Source organism: Toxoplasma gondii, chromosome VI (genome assembly GCF_000006565.2).
Source record: "Toxoplasma gondii ME49 chromosome VI, whole genome shotgun sequence".
NCBI classification, from domain to species: Eukaryota; Apicomplexa; class Conoidasida; order Eucoccidiorida; family Sarcocystidae; genus Toxoplasma; species Toxoplasma gondii.
Window position 1 is genome coordinate 862,098 of NC_031473.1, and position 20,199 is coordinate 882,296.

The 20,199-nt window shown below is 49.2% G+C and overlaps 3 protein-coding genes across 3 annotated transcripts; 1 reads left to right on the top strand and 2 right to left on the bottom strand.

Moving 5' to 3' along the window:
- Positions 1-5,787, bottom strand: TGME49_239710 (phosphomannomutase). The gene is made up of 8 exons (XM_002366569.2): positions 5,672-5,787; positions 5,011-5,429; positions 4,142-4,253; positions 3,170-3,246; positions 2,407-2,498; positions 1,521-1,728; positions 950-1,030; positions 1-667 (listed from the first exon to the last, which is right to left on the bottom strand). The coding sequence occupies exons 2-8, from the start codon at positions 5,110-5,112 to the stop codon at positions 560-562; spliced, it is 780 nt and encodes a 259-aa protein (XP_002366610.1). The 5' UTR covers positions 5,113-5,429; positions 5,672-5,787; the 3' UTR covers positions 1-559.
- Positions 5,788-6,929: 1,142 nt separating this feature from the next.
- On the top strand, positions 6,930-11,588 carry TGME49_239720 (50S ribosomal protein l24, putative). Its single transcript, XM_002366570.2, has 8 exons — positions 6,930-7,125; positions 7,374-7,537; positions 8,155-8,217; positions 8,665-8,754; positions 9,355-9,452; positions 9,895-9,962; positions 10,448-10,545; positions 10,891-11,588. The coding sequence occupies exons 2-8, from the start codon at positions 7,409-7,411 to the stop codon at positions 11,032-11,034; spliced, it is 690 nt and encodes a 229-aa protein (XP_002366611.1). The 5' UTR covers positions 6,930-7,125; positions 7,374-7,408; the 3' UTR covers positions 11,035-11,588.
- Positions 11,589-12,457: 869 nt separating this feature from the next.
- TGME49_239730 (MORN repeat-containing protein) lies at positions 12,458-19,924 on the bottom strand (the record flags this gene model as incomplete). The annotated part of the gene is made up of 9 exons (XM_018780565.1): positions 12,458-12,508; positions 13,536-16,340; positions 16,536-16,603; positions 16,958-17,036; positions 17,155-17,198; positions 17,509-17,571; positions 17,985-18,057; positions 18,490-18,496; positions 19,903-19,924. 8 exons carry the CDS (start codon positions 19,922-19,924, stop codon positions 16,130-16,132), a joined length of 567 nt encoding a protein of 188 aa, XP_018637651.1. The 3' UTR covers positions 12,458-12,508; positions 13,536-16,129.
- Positions 19,925-20,199: the final 275 nt, after the last annotated feature.

Below are 20,199 nucleotides of genomic sequence, written 5' to 3' on the forward strand. Positions count from 1 at the left end.
GGGAAAACAAAAAACTGGAGACAAAAGTAAGATGACAAGAAAAAGACACTTGATTCCATACTTCCACAGACTCCTCCTTCCGAGTGTCCACTGACCTCTCCAGAGAAGTTGGAGGAAGAACTGAAATGTCGAAAGACACAAACAAGTCGCTAGCTTGTTGAAGGCTGCTGCTACGGATTGAAAAAAAAAACAACTTCAAAACAAATCCACTTCTAAAAGAATTCAGACACAGCGACAAACGACGTACGTCCCTCTGGTGCGCCTTGAGAAGCAAGCACATTCTTCTGTATCTGTCGAGGGTACTTCTCTTCTTTCCTCTCTCTCTTTTCCTTCCTCTACGATAATATATCTTCGTTTACGCTATCCTCGCTTTCTCTGTGTCATTCTTTCGCCTTCTCCCTCGTCTCATCCTCTTTCTCTCTGTTGTGGCATCTCTTCTTGTGTCTCCTCTCTCCTCTTTCCTGGACTTGTCGCTTTCTCTCTGCTAATCGCTCTTCCCCTTTCAACTCGACTACACTCGGCGGCCTTCGATGTCCTTCTCGCCCTCTTTCCGCCGGCCTCAATCGCATGCAAAGAGGCTTTTAATCAACTGCTTCGTCTCCTCCGGGTTCGCAACTGCGTGCCCGACAGTCCGCGGATCCTCGAAGATCTCGTGGTCGTTCCCGCCCTGAGAACACACGTCGCCTTTTATTCGGAAACGCTTTCGAGATGCCTCCCAACAAGACCCCTTCGTAAAGAGAGTGACGAGACCAGCCGAGCCGCAGGAAACGCGAAAACAAGAGTTCTGGCTACACAGTGCGCAAGAGCGGACTCGACGCCGCACTGAACAAGTAACAAGTGAAGAGAGGCAGACGCCCGTCTGAGTGTACGTGAAGACGCCACAGGAAAAAGAGAGAGCTGGGGACCTCAGAAAGGGTGGTTCCGAGTTTTAGACACAGTCTTAACTCACCGGGTACGTCTTGTCGCCGAAAAAATGGATTTTGGCAAATCGGCCTTCCAAGTATGGCAACGCCAGACGCTTGTCCCAGCCCTGAGAGCACAGGCGAGAGGGCGAAGCACATGAAAAAAACGAAGGGAGGAAAGATCCACTGACCGCACTCCCACAAATCGTACAAGTGAGAACGACGTTAGGGCATACGAGCGAGAGAGGGAGACAGAACGTATATCCGCATGAAATATACACTCAAGTATTATAGACATGATATTAGATGCGGATGGGCAGGTCGGTACATGGACACAAAAGAAATGTCAATATACAGGACAGCCATAAACAGATGTCCAGATGTCGGTGCACTTCTGCGGGATGGCAGACGCATGAATTCGTATGAAAGGTTACTTGCAGATTGGACAGAGGACGATTTATATCGGTTCATTCGACTCTACGTATACATGCATATATAGACATACATATATATATATATATGTGCGTGAGCGTGGTGGATAACTACAAGAAGGCGGAAGAATAGGAGGTGAGTAGATTTGAGCGTTACAGGAGAGAAGGTCCTTCGTCTTCTGTTTACTTCGGGAAAGCAATCGATGGAAATTTGTCCTCCGATGCTGAATTTCAGCCCACTCGAAGCGAACTTTTTTTCCAGGATGGCTTTGAATTTCTCGCGGATGTTTTCGCGTTTGTCCATTTCAAAGAACGCCTCTCTCTCCGCCTGCGAGCAGCTGCGCCCAATAGGAGATAAATTCAGCAAGCCGTGGCGGTACTCAACGAATGTGCCTCTGCAGAGAGAAAGGCGAGACACAGCAGAAATAGAAGAAAACGTGAAGACACGAAGAAGAAGGAACAACCAACAGGAGAACCTCGAGAAAGGCAACATGAACAAAAGACAGAAAGGTGCGGATGGCTCTGCCTCGGGAGCGAGAAAGAGGAAACCAACGAAAACGGCGAAGACGACGGAAATCAAATGGAACCTTTGACCTACACCTGTACGGAACGTAACACACCTCCAGGCAAAAAGAAGTTGATATTCTGTTCTAATTCCCCGTCGTAAACACAGTCAACGAAAATGGAGACCTGCTTGTCAAACAAACGCGTCCTCAATACGCAAACCCATCTACACACACATACGCAATGAAATTTGTGCATGCATGTGTCCACAAAGGGGAATCGAAAAAAATAACATCGTCTGCAAGTACCAGCACGACCTTCGCGGTGGGCCAACGTATCCGAAAAACCACAGACATAAACACGCGGATACCGATACGCATTCAGAAGACAAAATAAATATATTGACGCAAGCATACACACAAACTAAGTACGGCAACCGATAGACGCAGAAATATGAATACATATACAACATAAATAGAAATGCACGGACACACACACACGCATATATATACATATACATATATATATACATATATTATGGAAGATGAAACCGTTTCAGAATTTTTTACCTTTTCACAGGAAGGTCTAGATCAGCAATGTAGTGGAGAGCGAAATTGATGATTTCCTTGAGTTTTTCCTCCCCAATATGAGACGCCAGACTCTGGAAAGAAGCGAAAATGAAAGGTCGTTTATACCAGAAACAACTGGCATGTCCGTCTTGCGGTCGCAGCAGGCGAAATCAAATTTGTTTCGACAGGCGAACGAGGAAAAAGGAAACACTTTAATACACTAGAAAGGAGTCAAATGTGCGCCTCTCCCCTATAGGTGGTACCTTCGTCTTCTGTCTCCATCGTTAGTCTCTTTTTCGCCTTGAGACGTCCAATAAAGTTCGTCTTTCGCTGCTGAATCATCCGCCGTGTATCTTTCGTCTGTGTCTCCTTTCTCCTGTGCAAGTCCTCGTTTTCTGCTCCTTCTTTCTACTCTCTTTCTTTCCCCTCTTCTTTTCTCACATCCGCCGTTCTTGTCCTGCTGCTTTCTCACTTCTTTCTCTTTCTCCTTTTTCTTTGTTCGCTGTTTCCTCTTTCGCTTGTCTCCTATTTGTCTCTTTCTCGTCTTTGTCCCATGTTTCCGCGGGCGCCGCAAGCCGAGAGTTGTCACTACACCCGTCCCCAAAGCGCGGAACGTTGTTTTTCTTCAACAGCTTGGCGAAACCATTTGGACTTTTAAAGGCATCGCAGTTTATGAGTGACGTCCTTTTATCCTGCGGGTTTTCCAATTGTTTTTATGTTTTTCGGTGCTTTTCCAGCGTTGGCTTTTAGACATTGCTCTCACCTGTTGAGCAACGAGGTTCCCGCCCTCGTACACGACGCAGCCGTTCTCGCAGAAGACAAAGTCGAAGGAGCTGAAACCTGGAGGAAAAACACGAAACGGAGCTATTTCGAGTTCGCGGAACGACAGACTGACCGCACCTTTCATCACTTGCATGCGCCCGTGCCATCTCCGTTTCTGGGATCTTCTTCACATTCCTCGCTTCCCCCTTTCTTGAAAAAAAACGCGAAGAAAGAGAGGCCGTTGAACAGCATGCAACATCCCCAGTTTCCACCCTGCTGTTCTGTGGCAACGCGATGGTGAACGCTGGCAAATGCACGCGGAGCTTCTGCAGGAACTCTAAAAGCTAGAGCGATGCCTTTAAGTGCTCGAAGTACAACGACTGCTGCAACTAAGAAACCTAAGCTGCAAGATGCATTGAGAACGAGAGTACACCGACAACGACCGTCGCTCGGGAGGCATGTGAGTGTCCTTCTTCTGCATCCACTGTCGTCAATTCATTTGTTCCTAAAGCCTGGAAATTCAAGTTCTGCCTTGCCGACTTAAGCATTCAGGAAAGTCTGCGTAACCCTGCCACCATCGCAGTTGAACTCGAATTTCTCTTTTTCTGAATCGCGTGTGAGCCGAGTTCTCTTCGGTGCTTCTCGTCTTGTCTCATCTTTACCGCCTTCGTTACTTCCGGCTCCTTCTCCTTTTCCTGCGTCCGTGGTGCCTCCTTCCTCCTCTCCTTTGTTTTCTCTCTTTTGTGTCTTCACGCTCCTTCTTCGTACGCTTTGTTCCTTGGCCTTTTTCTTCTCTTTGTCCATGTTTTCTCGCGCCGGAAACCTTTCTACTCCGGCGCGTTCCCCTCTTCCTGTGCTCTTCTCTTTCACATGTCCTGTATTCTCTCTTCAGTTGTCCTCTGCGTCAGGTCTTCTACTTCGCTTCCAGCGTCTTCTTCCTTTTATTTTCCAATCAGTTCTACTCTTCTCTCACTTGCGCTTCCAAGTTGCTCGCGCAGCTTCGGCGCGTCGGATCCACTCACAATGCCCACAGCGACCGTCTGGCGCAGCCTCTGCAGCAGGTCCAGCGTCGCCTGCTCGGCAGCCTGCGCAAGAAGGAAACCGCGAGAGCAAGTGACGAGAAATGTTTCTCGTCGGGCGCCAAGAACCGTCAGATCCTGCAGGACGACCTCCCGAAGAGCCGAGAATAACGGCGAAAGAGCGACACAAAGAAGTCGGTCGAGAAGGGAACGAACAGGCAAAGACGCAAAGCCGAGCACCCGGGGCAGATACGCAGGCAACGAATCAAAACAGAAATGACACACACCCAGAAAAACGAAAAACGGAGACGCAATTTCATCCGAAATAGTCGATATAATGTGAACGACAATCTGCGAAGTGCATGTACTGATGCAAATACGCATACGCAGATGCATGTACACAGAAATACACACACATATGCATATAATATATATATATATATATATATATATATGTATATGTGTGTGTATATGTAGAGCAGGATATCCATGTGGGTGTATGGTATGCGTCGATTCGCGGGTGTGCGCACTGGGTCGTCAGAAAGATATTTAACTAGGAGTTTGAAAAAGAGCTGAGGACAAGTGGAAAAGTGGAACTTCGTTTCGTCTCTCACTCGCATCGCATCGCGAAGGGGAACACCACGGCGCGCGAGACTGGGTTCGAAAGTCTGCAAGTGGATTCTTCAACCTTGAAAAAACCTCTGTGTTCAGCTGGAAACGCAGTTGAAGAAAAGAGGAGTTGATAGTAGAAAAGGTTCCCTTCGCAAACTGGAAACAAGTTCAAAGACGTTTCGAATCGGCGCTCGAAATCTGGAAGTCTTACCTGCCTGGGCTCTGTGAGAGTTCCATCAAGGTCGAAGAGAGCAATGACCTCCCTTCCTCCATAGGTTCCCGAACCCTTCCTGTCCTCTGCCGCGCTTGCCATGGCAACGCAGTGTTTTCTTTCCTCGTTCTTCCACAAAGAACGCAGGAGAAAAGAGCTGCAAGCCGTTGAGAGGGGCAGGGGCGCAGAGGCACAGCAGAGAGAGAGGGACGAAGAGAGGGCCTAAAACGCCTGAGAAGCCGCCGCCAGGCAAACCAACAGGATCACAAGAAAATAGCGATGGACGGCACAGCCTGAGAGTGAGAAAAGAGAACAGAGAACAGCGAGGAAAGACAGGACACTGGTGACCGGCGCGCCTTCGCATGCGGATCAGATGGCCGAAGAGTCAGAAGCTGCGTTTTCTCTCCTCCGGCTAGTCCCTGAAAAAGCGAACAAAGAAACACAAGGAAGGCTCCCTCTCTCAGAGGACGGAAAAGTGCCGAGCCTCGAGATCGAAAAAAGGAAAGAACCCCTTTGCTAGGCGCTTAACACACTGTCGTGGTCGCTAGCCACGCCCACGGCAACTTGGAGGCAACAGCGGCGAAGGCAATCGCGTGGAACCTTTCACGAATTCGAGAGACGCACTTCTACACCTCGTAAAAAACTCTTTGTTTCTCTTCACCTGTAGATGCCTGCGAGCTGCTTTGCAAGTCTCCTGTAGCGTTTCGCCCCAGATCCACACACAGGCTTCCTAGAGGGAGGAACGAGAGCCCGGGGAACAAATCAGATGAAGAAGTGAGGAACTCTTTTTTGCGGAGCCTCTTCTCGGTGGAGACGATTTCGGCAGAGCCCTTTCGCCGCAGACACGAGGAAGTCCGGAAGAAACACGTCAGCTTGTGTGCACAGCTGCATGCGACTGTCTGTCGGGCTGCATGCATACGGTGAGCAACATGCGAACTCGAGGGTCGGCGAGAAGCTTCTCGAGGAGAGACGCAAGTCCCGCCATCATTCCTTCTCCCGTTTGCCGCTTTCTTGTGAATGAGACATACCGGCTGCGTCGTCCCGTTGACCACGTGGCGCCGCGGAGTCTCCTCGCAAGACGCGAAACGCGACAAATGAGAGAGAAACTCCCGCAGCAGCGGACGAATCCGGGCAGAGAGGTGCTGCCTTCCGTTTGTACGCCAAGAGATGTGCAAAACGTGTGGAAATCCTCGAAACCACCGCGAGAAACACCCAGTCACAGACCAACGCCTGCAGAACAGCTCGGGGAGGACCCGAACTGCGAGTAGGAAGGGAAAGCCTTGCGTTTTCTGCCGGTTCCGCGCGTCGTTCTTGAGAATTTTTTCGACCGCTCCTTGAGTCGAGTCTTGTCGAAAGATTAGTCCTCTGTCTCTTTTGCCTTTTCTTCGCTTTCCTCCGACCCTGGAACGGCGTCTTCTGGAGGCACCTGTTCACTGGATACTTTCGCGCGCGCCGCGAAGTGTACGTTCCTCCGAGAATTTGTGAAGAAACAGGATTTCTGAGAGTTTCCTTGGCATAACGTCGTGGAGGTCGATGCTGCGTACGCCGTCGACGTGGGTGACACTTCCTGTGTGCCTTAACAGCGCAGCTGTCGATTCGCATCGAATCTGAACGCCGTCTCATATTCGGTACATGCCTCGCGCTTTTTCCTCTCCTGTTGGCGTGAAGTATTTGATGGAACGACTGCGTTCTGCGTTTCTTCTCTTCCTTCCCTGCAGTCTCGTGACGCCGGGACGCAGGGTCGAGGCGTCGAAACAAGTTTTTCTTCGTGTATGGTGGGCAAGTTCGCGTCCATCTTCTCGTCTGTCTCCTCGATGAAACACGCCAGTCCGAGCTTGTTGCTCTCAGTCCTTCGTCTTTTTTTCGAGGGGGAGATGCAGCCAACGCATAGGTGTTGAAGACATCGGAGAATCTGTTCCGACAGCCTGTCTATTGGAGAGAAACCGCAGGTCTACATGGCGTGCTTTTGCTTGTCCGCCCAAGTGCCGCTGCTTTTCTTTTAAAAAACAAGGAATCTCCGAGCTTCCCTCTCTGCCGAGATCAGACTCCCGTCGACTCCGACTCTTACGTGACAGTCTTTCAGGGAGGGGCATCCGTTTCTCGGAGCAAGTGCATGTAAGGTTGTGTGGCCTTCTGCATGCACACAAGTGAAAATATATACATATATATATATATATATATTTACATGTGTGTTTCGCCTCTCGCGTTCGACTTCGGGAGTGGACTTCTTCGAGTTGCATGCAGGTCGATGCACGTGGTGTTCGCGCCGAAGATCAGATTGTCAGCGCGCATGTTCTGTTAGTCGAAAGTCTCCAGAGCTCCCGTTCAACAAGCGTCTCCTTCATCTGCGTTTCTCATCGCAGTCCCGTCTCGTCTTGCATTCATCAACTTTTCCGCCATGTCTCGTTACGTGAAAGTCTACCGAAAGGTGATGAATCTGCAGAGGCGCAAGACGCCTTTGCCGTGGACGCCGACCTTCCTGGAGTTCTCTAAAGAGCCTTCAGTTCCCTTCCCTGTCAGAGAGAAGGTGAGAAAGGGCATTCCAAAATAGGCAACCAGAGTGTCGTTTGAATGTCTTTCGCATCCGTCGCTCTCTTGGCCATCTTTCAGTCATCTGCCACCCAACTGGCCACGCGCGCACCACGCGCTCTGCGTTCACGGAGCTAGCCAGTGTCAAACCGAAAAAACGAAAGGGCGAAAGAGTGCCACCCTAGTGGACACTGGAAACAGCCAATGTATATTTATCTGTGTGCGTGCATGTGAATATGTATATTTGTATATCTGGTGGTGCGGATAGGTAGAGAGGTAGATAGACACATGCGTACGTATGTATTGTATAGTGATGTGGAGAGAGAGATATATATAGGTATGTATGTGTCTGGGGGTGTGAATATGTTTGCCTGTCCAAATAGCGAGATGTGTGGTCTTCTGGTTCCGTCCCTTGACATGTAGAGAGATGGAGAGGCAAGTGGAGAATCGTCGCGGCTACAGGTTGGGCGTTGTTTGAAGTTTTTTCTGTGTGTTTTGTCTTCGCTTCCAATGCGTGTTCGTCCGTTCCTTTTCGCGTCCTCGAGTCACTCGAAAATCCACAGTACCGTTTGTTTTTCCTTCCGTTCGTTCCTCGGCTATATTCTCTCTCGATAGCTGCAACCGGCGCCCATCGACCTGTCATACTACCTCAACATGGAGGTCGGCGACCTCGTGGAGGTAAGGAAAGAAGAAAGAGAGAGAGAAGAAATGCGAAGAGAGAAGAGAAGGTCGCGAAGAAAACAAAAAAAGAAGGGTGGACAAAGAAAAAGACAAATGGACTATGCATCTCGCGAAAGTACAACCGCAGGATGGAAAAAGCAAAGAGACGCCGGGTGAAGCGAAGAAAGGCGAAAGAACCGGAAGACCGCAGAGTGAGAATTCAGAGGAGGCAGCGCTGCACTATGTGTTGAAACAGATTTGCAAGAGTTTTTCTGTCTTGGACTTTTGTTTTTCGGTAAACGTACGAAATTCCCGATGCTTCTCGCTCTCTTTTTCACTCGTGTATGTCAAAATAGCAGAGCTCGGAGCAGCAAGGGGAAGGTGCAAGGGCGCGAGAAATGTGAGCAGTGGCTTGCTGCACCTTCTCATTCTTGCCTCTCTTCCTCGGGTGTATGTACACCGCAGGTGCTTCATGGCCCCGACTGTGGTCGCCAGGGCGTCGTTCTGTCCATCAGCAAAAAGCGAAACACGGTCGTCGTTGACGGGTGCAACATGGTACGTTTCATTTTGCTGTAGAAGAAGGTCGTTTCTGTCTAAAAAGCCGAGGACTCCCACTGTATCGCGCGTGCAAGGGGTCCCAGCCTCGCGTGTTCTTTTCAGACCCTTGGGGATTGTGGTGCGTTGCCTCTGCTTTGTCGGATCCAGGTGTTCAATTCAACTTAAAAATCTCACGATTCAGTGTCAAACGGGGAGCCTGGCCACGGGTTAACTCGAGAGCATGAGGTCACAGCGGAGGTGTCTGATTCGCCCTCTTCTGTTTAGGCTGAGTACAAATCGTCATCATACGATGAGAAAACGAAAAACGGGGCAGGGTATCGTGTGGGGTCTTTCGAGGTGTTATCGGAGGCGACTAAAGTTGAATTTTCAGTCTGGGTTGACAAAGCTTTTTCAGTCGACTTTGTCGCTCTCGAGGTTTTACTTGGAGAGAAGCTCCAGCTCCGCTCGAACGGAGAAGTCGAGGTGCAGACCGTGTATTTCGCCGCCAAGTCCCAGGAACAGCAGAGAGCCTTCTGCGTATACAGTCGGAGTGTGTAGGCAGAGTTTCGGACTGAACGCTGTTCGCATTTGCGTGTTGCTGATTTCTTATTTCTTTAGAAGAAAAGCTTCTGGAACCCAGGCGTCGGCGCTTCGCTAATCACGCAAGAAATGCCTATACACATTACGAACGTCGCCCTCCTCGACCCCGTTGTCAAGTAAGAAAAACCTCGAATTCGCGTGAGCATCTGGACACAGACCCCGGCAGTCGTATATCCATGCAAGCGTGTGAAGATGTTCAACAAGCACACTATGTGAATACACACAATTACTACATATATATGTATATATTTATATAGGTATAGATGTATATGTGCAGGTATATGCGTCACTATGGACTGCTGATTTACGGATCTGCGTACAAAAATGTGGCATGCGTAGATCAGCAACTGTATGGACGAAGTGAGGCGGGTGAGCGTCTTTGGAAAAGTCGTGATTGTTTTCAAGAACTGCATGCGGCTGTTCGCGGGAGTGTGTTCGGACAAAGCCGAATTTGCGCGAGTAGACTTTAGGATGCATACAAAACTGGAAGCGTAGACTGCGTACAGATGTCAATCGGAAGTGCCCAGGAAAAGTCGCTGCGGCGCTGTGGGTGTGCAGACGGCCGACGCGGGTCAAGAGACGCTTCATGATGAACGGCGAGTGTGTGCGGATCTCGAAGCTTTCCGGTAAGCAGGGACGTTTTGGAGCTTTTCACTCTTTATAGCCACAGGAAGTGTGGCAAAGAAAAGGTAAAAATGCTGGGCCTGTGCGTGTATCGATGATGTTCGTTCTACGGACGAGCAACTCCTTTTGCCACTCAAACCTTCTGGAGGTTGGCTCTACCAAAGGTAGACAGTTAGCGGGGAAAGTCGGTCACAGAGAGCTTCTTACGTCGTCCCCGAATATCTCTTTCCACCAGCATATGTCTGCATGTAAGTCCGCTAAACGCGTCCACCCGTCTCGCTGATCTATACGTACATGTAGTAGGTTTGCCGTTCCGAAACGGACTCACTCTTCACGAAAGGACGGAGACAAAACGGAATCTCGAGAACCGCAGTTCGCCGAGTCTGTCTGTACTCGTGCATGTTTCTGTAGCGTATGCACTCCGACGTATGGAACCAAACACCTGTGCATTTTTCCTCTATGTGCCTTTTTTTCGAAATCTGAGCAGGAAGTGCAATGCCGGAGCCCGTGTCCACCTCTGCGTTGCGGCAGCCGAATTTGTATCAGGAGTATTTGCGCCAGAAGGCCCTCGGTCCCCCGCTCAAAGTAAGCAGCGAAATGGAAATGCCACAAGTTTCTCCAAGCGTGTCCACACATTTTGCGATAGAATGCGGATCTACACTCACAAGCTCGACGCTACCTTCATGCTGAAAATCACTGGAATGCCCTTTATATAAATATCATCACCTTATTTAAATATTTGGTTTGTTGTATTATATAAGTATACGTGTATATATATATATATATATATATATATTTGTATTCGTGTGCGTTTCGGGGTGTGATTAGTGGTCTTTGTTGTTTTCAACGGTGTCTGCAGGAAGCGCATTCGCTTTCTTCGGGTTTGAGATATAGCCGGGGGATGCCTAGAACGTTTTTGCGTTTTTTCAGGCAAGCTATGCACGACCGGATCCTCTCCATCTGAAAATTCTCCAGAGGCTCGCGAGGCACATCAGTTGGGGTCAAGGTTCGCCGTTGCCGACGGCAGAGAATCCTCGAGTGAACTCTCCAGAGCCTATGGCCCTGCGGCGCTGATGTGAGTTTTAACCGATTTTCCATCCAGTAACTGAACGTTTCACAAGCGATCGAGCTTGAAGTTGTCTGTCTGTTTGTTTTGAGAAAAACAGGTGGATGCCTCTAAATAGGTCCGTTGAGGGGAGAAAGTCTACCAGAGGAGAAGATTTTTAAAACGGTTGCAGTGATGAAGACTGGTTGTGTCGCTGTTTTCCTTCCGTCTGTGTTGCTGGGCGAGCACTGCTTTCTTCTTCTGCACCTCCCTGTTTTCTACCAAGTCTCTGTTTGTACTTGGGATTTTCTGGCCAGCTGTGCCTCGCCCTCTCCTGTGAGCAGCGGCCAGCCAAGGCGGTTGTCCATATTTCTGCTTTCCACGTTGGAGTCTAACAAGCATACCTACACGCTTTTTTTGTAGAGGTACCGTACTTCCTTATCCATCTTTTCCCCCGTATCAGTTGTGCGGAGAGTGGCGGATTGGAACTGTTCAAGATTCTTGCCACGAAAACTCTTCCATTCAGCTGCCAAAAAAAACTACCGTCAAAGTTTTTCTTTCGTTCGACTTTCACTGACATGGACACCACACAGTCAGTTGTTTGCGCGTGTCTGTCGGGAGACGGGGCAGTGTCTCGTCCTCGCTCAGGTTTACAATATAACACTGATGTATATGTATCATGTGTTCTTGCAACCTGAAGCTAACTGTGTGCTGGGATAGAAAGGATGACTAACAGCGCAGCCGAGCTAGGGAACCGAACCATTTTCGGAGTAAACCAGACAAGATGTTCTTGTGTGTCTTTACCTTCCGTCTGCCGTCGCAGCTGCCGCGATGCTCTGTAGTGCGGCACAGCCAGCGTACACTTGCATGCAGTCGTTGCATTGAAACTCCACACTGTAGCATCGAAGGTATTTTTCGCATGCGTTGTTTGAAACTGCCAACTCCCCGCGATGAAAAACGCGCAAACTACTGGAACTTGTACGATGTCACTTGCCCGGAGACAAGTGGCGCGCATGGGGTGGCTGAAACTTCGAGGATAGGAAAAGAGTAGAGAAACTCAATTCCCCGTGGACGTGGAATACCTCAAACACAACAGAGTCCGTTCTGGACCCGTGCCTTCTGTATGCTAGGCGACTGAGTGTCGAGTGTCGCAGTCTGACAGAGCTACGCAGGCTCTTCTCTCTGTTGCTGCTGCCGCACAAGAACCATGAGGCGGGCGAAACTCGAGAAATCCAGGCCTTCCTTTTCTGGGGGAAACACTTGGAATGTTTCCTTTTTTTCCGGGTCTTCGGTGGCAGGACCGTCAGGGGCACTCCCGCTGTCGGAAATGTGATGTGGCCGAGCGTGTATATCCTGACAGAAACGAGAAATGCTAGCTAGAGGAGCGCAGTAGGTGAAAATCGGATCGCATGTTCAGGGAGTCACAGGGGCGTTTTATGTGCGAAGCCATGCATGCGACAAAAACCTGCTCTTATGTGTTCGGCCTTCCTTCCAACGAAAGCACTGGCGAGTGAATGCACCGAACAGATGTTTTTTGTCTGCGTGCACAAAAGCAGTTATGGAACAGGAGAAAGCACTGTACGCCCACCTGGGGAAACCCAAGAGCCCCGAGGCTGCTTTCCTTTTCAGAAGAAATCCCTCCAGTTTTCTGAGTGGAGCGAGGAAGTGGACAAGACCTGGATGTCTTGAACGCGTCAAAAAGCGACGTTAGTTCTGCTCCTAAAGACAGCAAGCAACAGCCAGCTACACAAAACCCGTGAAACGCACATCTTGCCGCGTCTGGTACGCGTTCCGGCATTCAAAGGCGTCAAATACTCACATGTGAGTGTACCTCCAGCCGATGTGAAAAAGGGAAGGATCCGAACAGCAGTAGTATGCAGAGCAGTAGGAACGGTCTCCAGAGCCGACGCACCGATACAGGTCGCCTTTTCGGTTCCAAAACAAAGTTGATTTCTGTCAGACTTAGTTAAACGGGGCAATGGTTCTTTCCGGAATAACCGAGACCGCGCAAACAGGAAAGCTCACAGAGAAATGGGCCGTTGCCGTGGACCGGAACTTGGAGAGTCTACACTTTGCCGTAGAAGTGAGTGGAGAAAAAGAGAAGCGCCGGCGATTTCGTTTCCCTGGCAAACACTTTCCCGTTTCCGTGTGTTTTCACCACAATGGCGTGTGTTGCAAAAGTCTCGATTGTCACTGCTGTGATAAAGCGTTTCTTCTGCGGAACAGCAATCAAGTCCTCTCATTGGTGAATCAGTTCTCCCACTTAAACAAGGTTGACTGGTAAGAAAGCGAATGGTGGGGAGGAGGGGCCAAGTTACTTATTTTCGTCTGTGTAAAATTCGAGGAGCCATGAACTTTCAGCAGGTACCCTAGTGTTCTGAACCTCGGATGTGGCATCCGCCTCGCACTGCTGGTCCGTAAATATTGGTAACCTTACATTTGTGTGTGCGCCTCATTCCTCACCTGATAAATTCACTTTATATTTGTGGAGTAAGTAACTTAACCCTTCCTTGCTAAGGAAGAAACTGACCTGTTGAAACGCAGATACACAGTCGTGTGCTTCCTGTCGAGAAGCACGCCTCTCTTAGCGCGTGTGGCTGTGGTCGCTACGTCAGCAAAACCTGTGGTTAGATCGCCTTCGCCGAAAACTAGAAATCAAACTGGAGATGTCGACCTTGTACGAAACTGATCAATTGGTGTGCTGGTTTTCTTATATCTTATGTCATCTTGAACACAACACCCGGATTTGTTCTCGACCTCAGAACGTTGTGCTACATCTTCAACACACACTTATCGCGCATTGAACACTCACGCGTACCGTTGTTGTCTTTGAGAAAGATTCCTTCAGCTCTTCAATATCATCGCTCGATAGCAGCAAGCTAAGCTGTGATACGTCGGAACAAAGAAAATACTGTGTCACGTGCCTGTCCGAAGCTCCCTTCTAGCAAAGAGACCGGGGCGGCAGCAGTTGAAGTGTCGCCTCTGATGAGTGCTGTGCGGCAGAGATGGTTGAGCATTCCTTTACGGCAATACACTCAGAAGCACACGGGACAGATAACCGTGTTTCAGAATAGCAAGGGATCGATTATTCTTGCGTAAAAAAGTGGGAGGGTGTTAGCCATACAGGAGTATTTTGGACTCTGTAGAGCCTGCGCAAGTTTCGGACGCTTGCTAGAGCGTCATTCAGAACTCTTTCCGGATGCAAAAGAGACAGCGAAGGGAGAGGTATTTCTGGTTCCTCTTGGTCTACGAACTGTATATCTTGCGTAATGGGTGAAAAGGCACTGAAACCCGAATGCGCCAACTCTTGACTGTCGTTTTTCCAAGAGTTCGACCCTGAGTCATTCTGCCTTTGGGAAGCGAACTCTGTAACATGGGTGGAGTTGCTTGTGCGCTCAGAGGGAACAGGCAAATAGCCTTGACGATGCAAGCTCTCTGCCGTCTTAGGACTGAGAGCGGGTGATGGAACACCCCAAAACTCTCCTGTACAAAATCCAGATGTGACACATGGGGTCGCCTTCAAATTTGCGGCAATAGAAACAATCTTTCGGTTGGCGTATCAAGTCACCCGCCTTGTTCATCAGAAAGCGTTGCCTCCTAAAGTGTCATCACACCGTAGAAACACAATTTAGTGTATCCTTTCAGACTGGCCTTCGGCCCTCCAGAATCCACACATATTTAGTTTCTTCATTTCGATCAATCGCAATCTCACTTGATCACACTGCCAGCCCTACAGTGAAAACCGTTAAGACAAATCCAGCGAAATGTCGTTGCCAAAAAAGGAAAATGTGCGTTCCCCCCTTGATTTGTTTTTGTATCCTGCTTCAGTAGTAGGAGCATCGGGTAGTGGGAAGTACAAAAGGCACGAAAGTTCTTACCAGCGACCATAATGTCATCTGCCCATTCTCCTACGCGGACTCTCTTAGACGCGTGCGTATATGTTCCTCTCCCTTCCTGTAACGGGAAAAAAGGCAGGTCTTGTGTCTGTTCCCAGTTTTCCTCACAGGGCATTCTGGTAATTCCGTAGCCGCACGAACAACAGAGAGAGAGTTTCTCCTGTCAGCGAGTGAAATGTATTTCAAAATCTCCCTTTTTGGTTTCGTGTGGTCCTCACTTTTTTGTTCCTAACGAAAGTCCCCTCAAAAACATCTCCGTTCACCCTGCACGGGCACGAAAGAAACCAGGAAGCAGAGTGGTGTACGACGATGTACATATATGCATTATCAAGTTGTGTACGTGTTGGATCATCGATAGAAAATTGCGTGCATGGACTGCCGCCCACGGTAGAATTCGTAAGCAAACCAGCAGAAAAGATAAAATCTATAAAAGAGTTAAACTCCATAGGAAAATGAGTATACGACGGGCTTCGCGACTCTCTAGAAAGTGAGGGGAAATAAAAAGCGTCCAAACCTTACGAAGGCTGCGTTGTACGACCGTGTTCCAAAGGCAACATTACTCAAGAGAAACGAAATCGCCATGGTGCTTTTCCGGGTACCAGAACAACTTCTTGGGAATGAGCACTGCAGCGCAGGCGTATGTCATGACACAGAGGCGCTCTACGGGGTGATTTCTTGAGAGCAATATCAGAGTGCTTATAACGGCATAAATACGTGACACGAAACTCGTCGTGTGCCACACTTGGGTTTCGTCGGCCTCTTGCTCGCTGCTGGCGACTGCCATGTCAGCCGGTTCTATTCACCTTGGACGGCACCGGAGTGTCCACACGGCGGGATTCTTTGCCTCACATTTTCATAACGCCTTCTCCGGACTTCATGTTGTCTCTCCAGCTCCCGGTATATACGTTGCCATTGGTGTCCACTTCCTCGCCCCAGCCGTGTCTTTCACCTGCCCGCCAGCTGCCGGTGTATCTGTTCTCAAAGCAAGAGGATAATACTGCCGCTCAGACGTAGTATTTTCCCCATTTAACGTGGTCCGTGAGTGGGGCTAATACACGAGTAAGTGTGTTTGCAAGCTCGAAGATGTCTAGATGTCTGTAGGAATGAGGTGCAGCCATGCGAAAAAAAAACTCAGCTCCAAGGATGGAGGGGTCTGCATATTTCACACGAGCAGTGTGTTCTGGTCACTCGAACCTTCAGCAGAGTCCCAGCGCGTGTGAAACGCTTGTCAGGTCATCGCGATGTTTTTATTACGTCCACACGTCTTCGTTATAAATATATAACACGCAAAAACGGTAGAAAACGCTGCAGATGTGTCAGAGCTTACTTTCCCCCGTCCGCATCCAGCGCCTCCCCTTCGCCCCACTGCTTGTCTCGCTGCCACTGGCCACAATAGGCTCGCCGATACCTGTGCTCCAGCAGCAAAACCAGCGGAGCCACTGTTGACCAACGAAGGCGCAAGCACAAACATAGGACATTTTCCTTCGTTATACAGGAAACAATCGATGCGTTTCATGGAAATACTTCTGGGAGGCGACGCATACGGTCATCACGGGAAGACGCAAGCATTCCCGGTGGATCCTATCTTCGATGGACAGGGATGACAAAAGCCTCTGACTCATTCGTTCACTCACAAGTTCGATGACGGGAGTTTTTCCCACATTATCCCGTGTCCATGCCTCCGATCTTCACGCCACTGGCCCTGCAAGGCAGAAGATGTGATCAACCTGTTCCCATGGAGAAACACTTTCTTAACACGAGCAACGCAGCTGGGCCTTAAAGGAATGGGGCAAATGCTCGAAGTATTGCTCGTGTTTTGTATATACGAATGACACCAACTAATTATATTTCTCAGTGGCATATGAAGACATCTTTTGGGTGGCGTACATGCGTATGTTATCCAGCTACCTGTCAATGCTGGTGCCAATCTCAATCGAAGGGGCATATGTGTATTATACGCACGTCCATGTATGGTATTTTATCACACGCAGATAAGACCAACAGTGGAAGGAAACTGTGCAGAGTGTTGGGATAGCCATGAGACTGGTAGACATACCTCATACGTACTACCATCGAGGTATGTCTGGATGCCGAATCCATGACGTTTGTTGTCCTTCCATTCACCTCTGTAGCACCTGAAGTTCACAAAGGTAGCCGCGAAAAGAAGAGTACGTCGGGTTGCATACGGATCTTAGATGTTGTCTGGGTGTCCTTTGCCGTATCCCACGTTGTGCCGCTACGACAGCAACTGACCTCAAAAAGTGGGCAAGGTTGGGCCTTGATAGGAGCTGGTACTTCTTCCATGAAGAACGAAAATACAAGACAGGTTTAAACAGTGCAGGTGACGAAAATGTCAGTCCCTAACATGTCTCGAGCAAGTGGGTGCCGAATGACAGTCGATGCCCAAAGCAGCAACAACTGTTTACTTATCTACTTCCTGTTCGTGAGTTCACGCAATTCCGATTGTCTTTGTGCATTCAGCCTGTGTTGATAATATGGAGGGGTTCAGTTCAGTAATCTCTATCCCAAGAGTTGACATGCATTCTGCCGTCAGAGGTAAATCAAATGTTGTAGAGATCGAGGACGCAGTAGCCAGTACCTTCCTACCCTGTTTGAAGGAACTAGCGGCGCGATAACGCCACATTCCCCACTACCGTGCACGCCAGGGCCCTGTATAAGCAGACAGGGAAGAATGCACGTCTCAGGAAAGTGCGTAATGCACGTTGAATCTCCTGCGCGTGCAAGCACATTGGGGTCAGAGCTCGCAAGTGTCTTTCAGCAACGTGTAACATTCACAACTCGACAGTGACGAACATTCCACCAGACAAGGCTAGTGTAGTACAGTTGTTTAAAGACACCAGGTCTTTGCTGCGGTCAATGAGGCGGCAGACAGGTGAGAGTTCCAGTAGCGTTATACCTCTCCTCCTGTTGCAGTCAGGCCAATACAGCCTCGTAACCTTTTCGCTCAGAGGGTGTCGAAAACAGGCAGAAAAAATAAGACTGTCTTAGTTGAGATATTGACACGTGAACAGGCCATACGTCCCAGCACGTGAAGGGTACGTCACGTCCCTCACACAGCTAACCTGCAAGCCATGGTCCTTGATTGGCCAATAAATTCGAGCTCGTGAACCATTCTTGAGACTCTTTTGGTCATTGCTGGTCAAAGCACAGAACAAGGATGGATCATGGCTGAAGATAGAGTGTGTTCCCCTTCATCAATCCAGTTCGGGAGAGCACTTGCCCCGTGGTGGCACCAACGTTGAGCTATTAGTCCTGTTGTTGGATAGTCACTATGGCGCAGGTGTCAGGTCATCAAAACAATGGCCCGTACACGCTATAAGAAGCAAGCGATAAGGCTGTGAGGGGCTAAGGGCGGATTCAGTCGTTTGTTTCTGCAATCCTAAATCCCTCTCTGTAACTACAGCGCAACCGGTACGGGCAGCAACAGCGGGGGTTGACGCGTGGCGCGGCGTTCGAGGAGGCCGACTAACCCTGTTTTTCCAACGCGTCCAAAAAGACCGTTCGAGGCTGACAGTCTCATGACTTACACTCTCCAGAGTCTGACTGTTGATGCTGGTCTGGCTGTACCTGGAAACTGAAGACAAAAGGCACGACGAGCCAGGGTTGCATTCGAGAGTCACAAATATCCTGAGAGAGCCAGAAAATGCCCCGAAGCACTTATGATGGCGCATGCTTTCCTACATTACTACAAAGCCGCGTTGTGTAGTGTTGCTCGTCACGCTAGGCAAGTGACCGTACCCTGCCATACTTCAAACGAGACACTGATGCGCTTAAATCGTCCGAAGGACTCATTGTCGGTACGGCAATGGCTGCGGTGTTACAGCGAAGTTCAGTTCTTTAGTTTGCAGTGCTAAGTGGCCGATTCTACACGGCCAAGTTGTCACGTTCGACTTAGGGGGGGCCCCACCAGCGACGGTCCGTACGATTTGAGGAAGCGTTATGAAACCCTCTTCACCTACTCTGCAAACATGTTTTATTGGGTGGTTAAACAGCATTCCTGTATAAAAGCTTGAAGTGAGACTAACAGTAGAAGAAGTACTTGATGACTATTTTCATCAAACCTGTCCTCATAAACGGTATCACCATTGCTGGTATGGATTTGAACTTGGAGTGGGAAGCGTCCAAGTGTAGTCCCAGCATTTAGGTTGATACCGTCCGTTGAGATACATCCCCTTTCTGCATCGATGGCTGATTTCACTCAGCACAGTTTGCCGAACCAGTGCCGGCGGCTTCAAGACATGCTATCATATCGCAGGAAGTGAGTGGTGCTACGTCGGTGGAACCTGTTACTGTTGAGACGTGGTGCGAGCACACTTGAGCAAGTAAAACCTTGCATAACCGCACATGACAGCGTTCCACATAGATTCCACGGCTTTTAATTCTGGATATAAAGTAGTGTAGAAAGGCTTGAGAAATTTGCTTGTAGCCTCAATTATCTCTGCCGCTTTCTCCTGTGAGGATCGCTTCGTCACCAACTCCCGTATGCGCTTGTGGCTAACAGCCGCTCGGTGGACGCACAACCCGTAGCCGTGAAAAAACCTTCCATGGAAACCTACGTGTTCTACACTATGACGTCATTTCTCTGAAACTGATATATATCTGACAAAACGTGCCAGGCACAATACCTTCCCAGTTCTTTAGACCAAGCCCCGTCGACAACAGGCTCTTGCTGTAAGTGTATATATGAGCAGGAACCTGTGCTAAGCACGTAACGACCTTAACACCCACTCAGCACTGCCAGTGATGATTCAAATGTCCCTCCCCATACACTTGTTCGTGTTACAATCCATGCATCTACCTCGCGAATTGTAAGAGACACAGATTCAGATAGGTCCTCGTCACTGCTTCAGTGGAAATGACAAATCGTTAGACAGAATTTCTGCCTCCAATATCCCTGTTTTGCCCTTGATGGCCAATAATGCCAGCGGAGTAGTAAGAAGTATCGCGCAAGTGCATATGGGTGTAGGGATAAACTTATACCTGCATCAGACACGAATGGCATCCGCTTAATTTATGGCCACAAAGGATGTACCCTGAAGCGTCTTCTCCAGGCCAAGTCTCTTTTTGCAGTTTGATGCATGAGCATTGTCACCGGAGCTGCCAGCTCCTTTCAGCTTCACGTCGGCAAGACGGACTGACAGCAGGCGGCGTATTGTTGCAGAGCTGCTTTGCAGCGCTCCAAGCAATTTTACTAAGAGCTTCCAGAGAGTAAACTGTCTGTTCGAGCACCCTGTCTGTATGACGCTTGACTGAACAAATGTCAAGGAGTCATACACC

Bases quoted from the DNA above. Each gene is read 5' to 3' on its own strand.
- TGME49_239720 (XM_002366570.2), top strand. From the start codon at position 7,409: ATGTCTCGTTACGTGAAAGTCTACCGAAAGGTGATGAATCTGCAGAGG. The intron at 8,218-8,664 runs GTAAGGAAAGAA...TGTACACCGCAG, and splicing joins AGGTCGGCGACCTCGTGGAG to GTGCTTCATGGCCCCGACTG. The intron at 10,546-10,890 runs GTAAGCAGCGAA...GCGTTTTTTCAG, and splicing joins CCCTCGGTCCCCCGCTCAAA to GCAAGCTATGCACGACCGGA.
- TGME49_239710 (XM_002366569.2), bottom strand. From the start codon at position 5,112: ATGGCAAGCGCGGCAGAGGACAGGAAGGGTTCGGGAACCTATGGAGGA. The intron at 4,254-5,010 runs GTAAGACTTCCA...CTTCTTGCGCAG, and splicing joins CTCTCACAGAGCCCAGGCAG to GCTGCCGAGCAGGCGACGCT. The intron at 2,499-3,169 runs GTGAGAGCAATG...GCTTCTTTCCAG, and splicing joins GGAACCTCGTTGCTCAACAG to AGTCTGGCGTCTCATATTGG.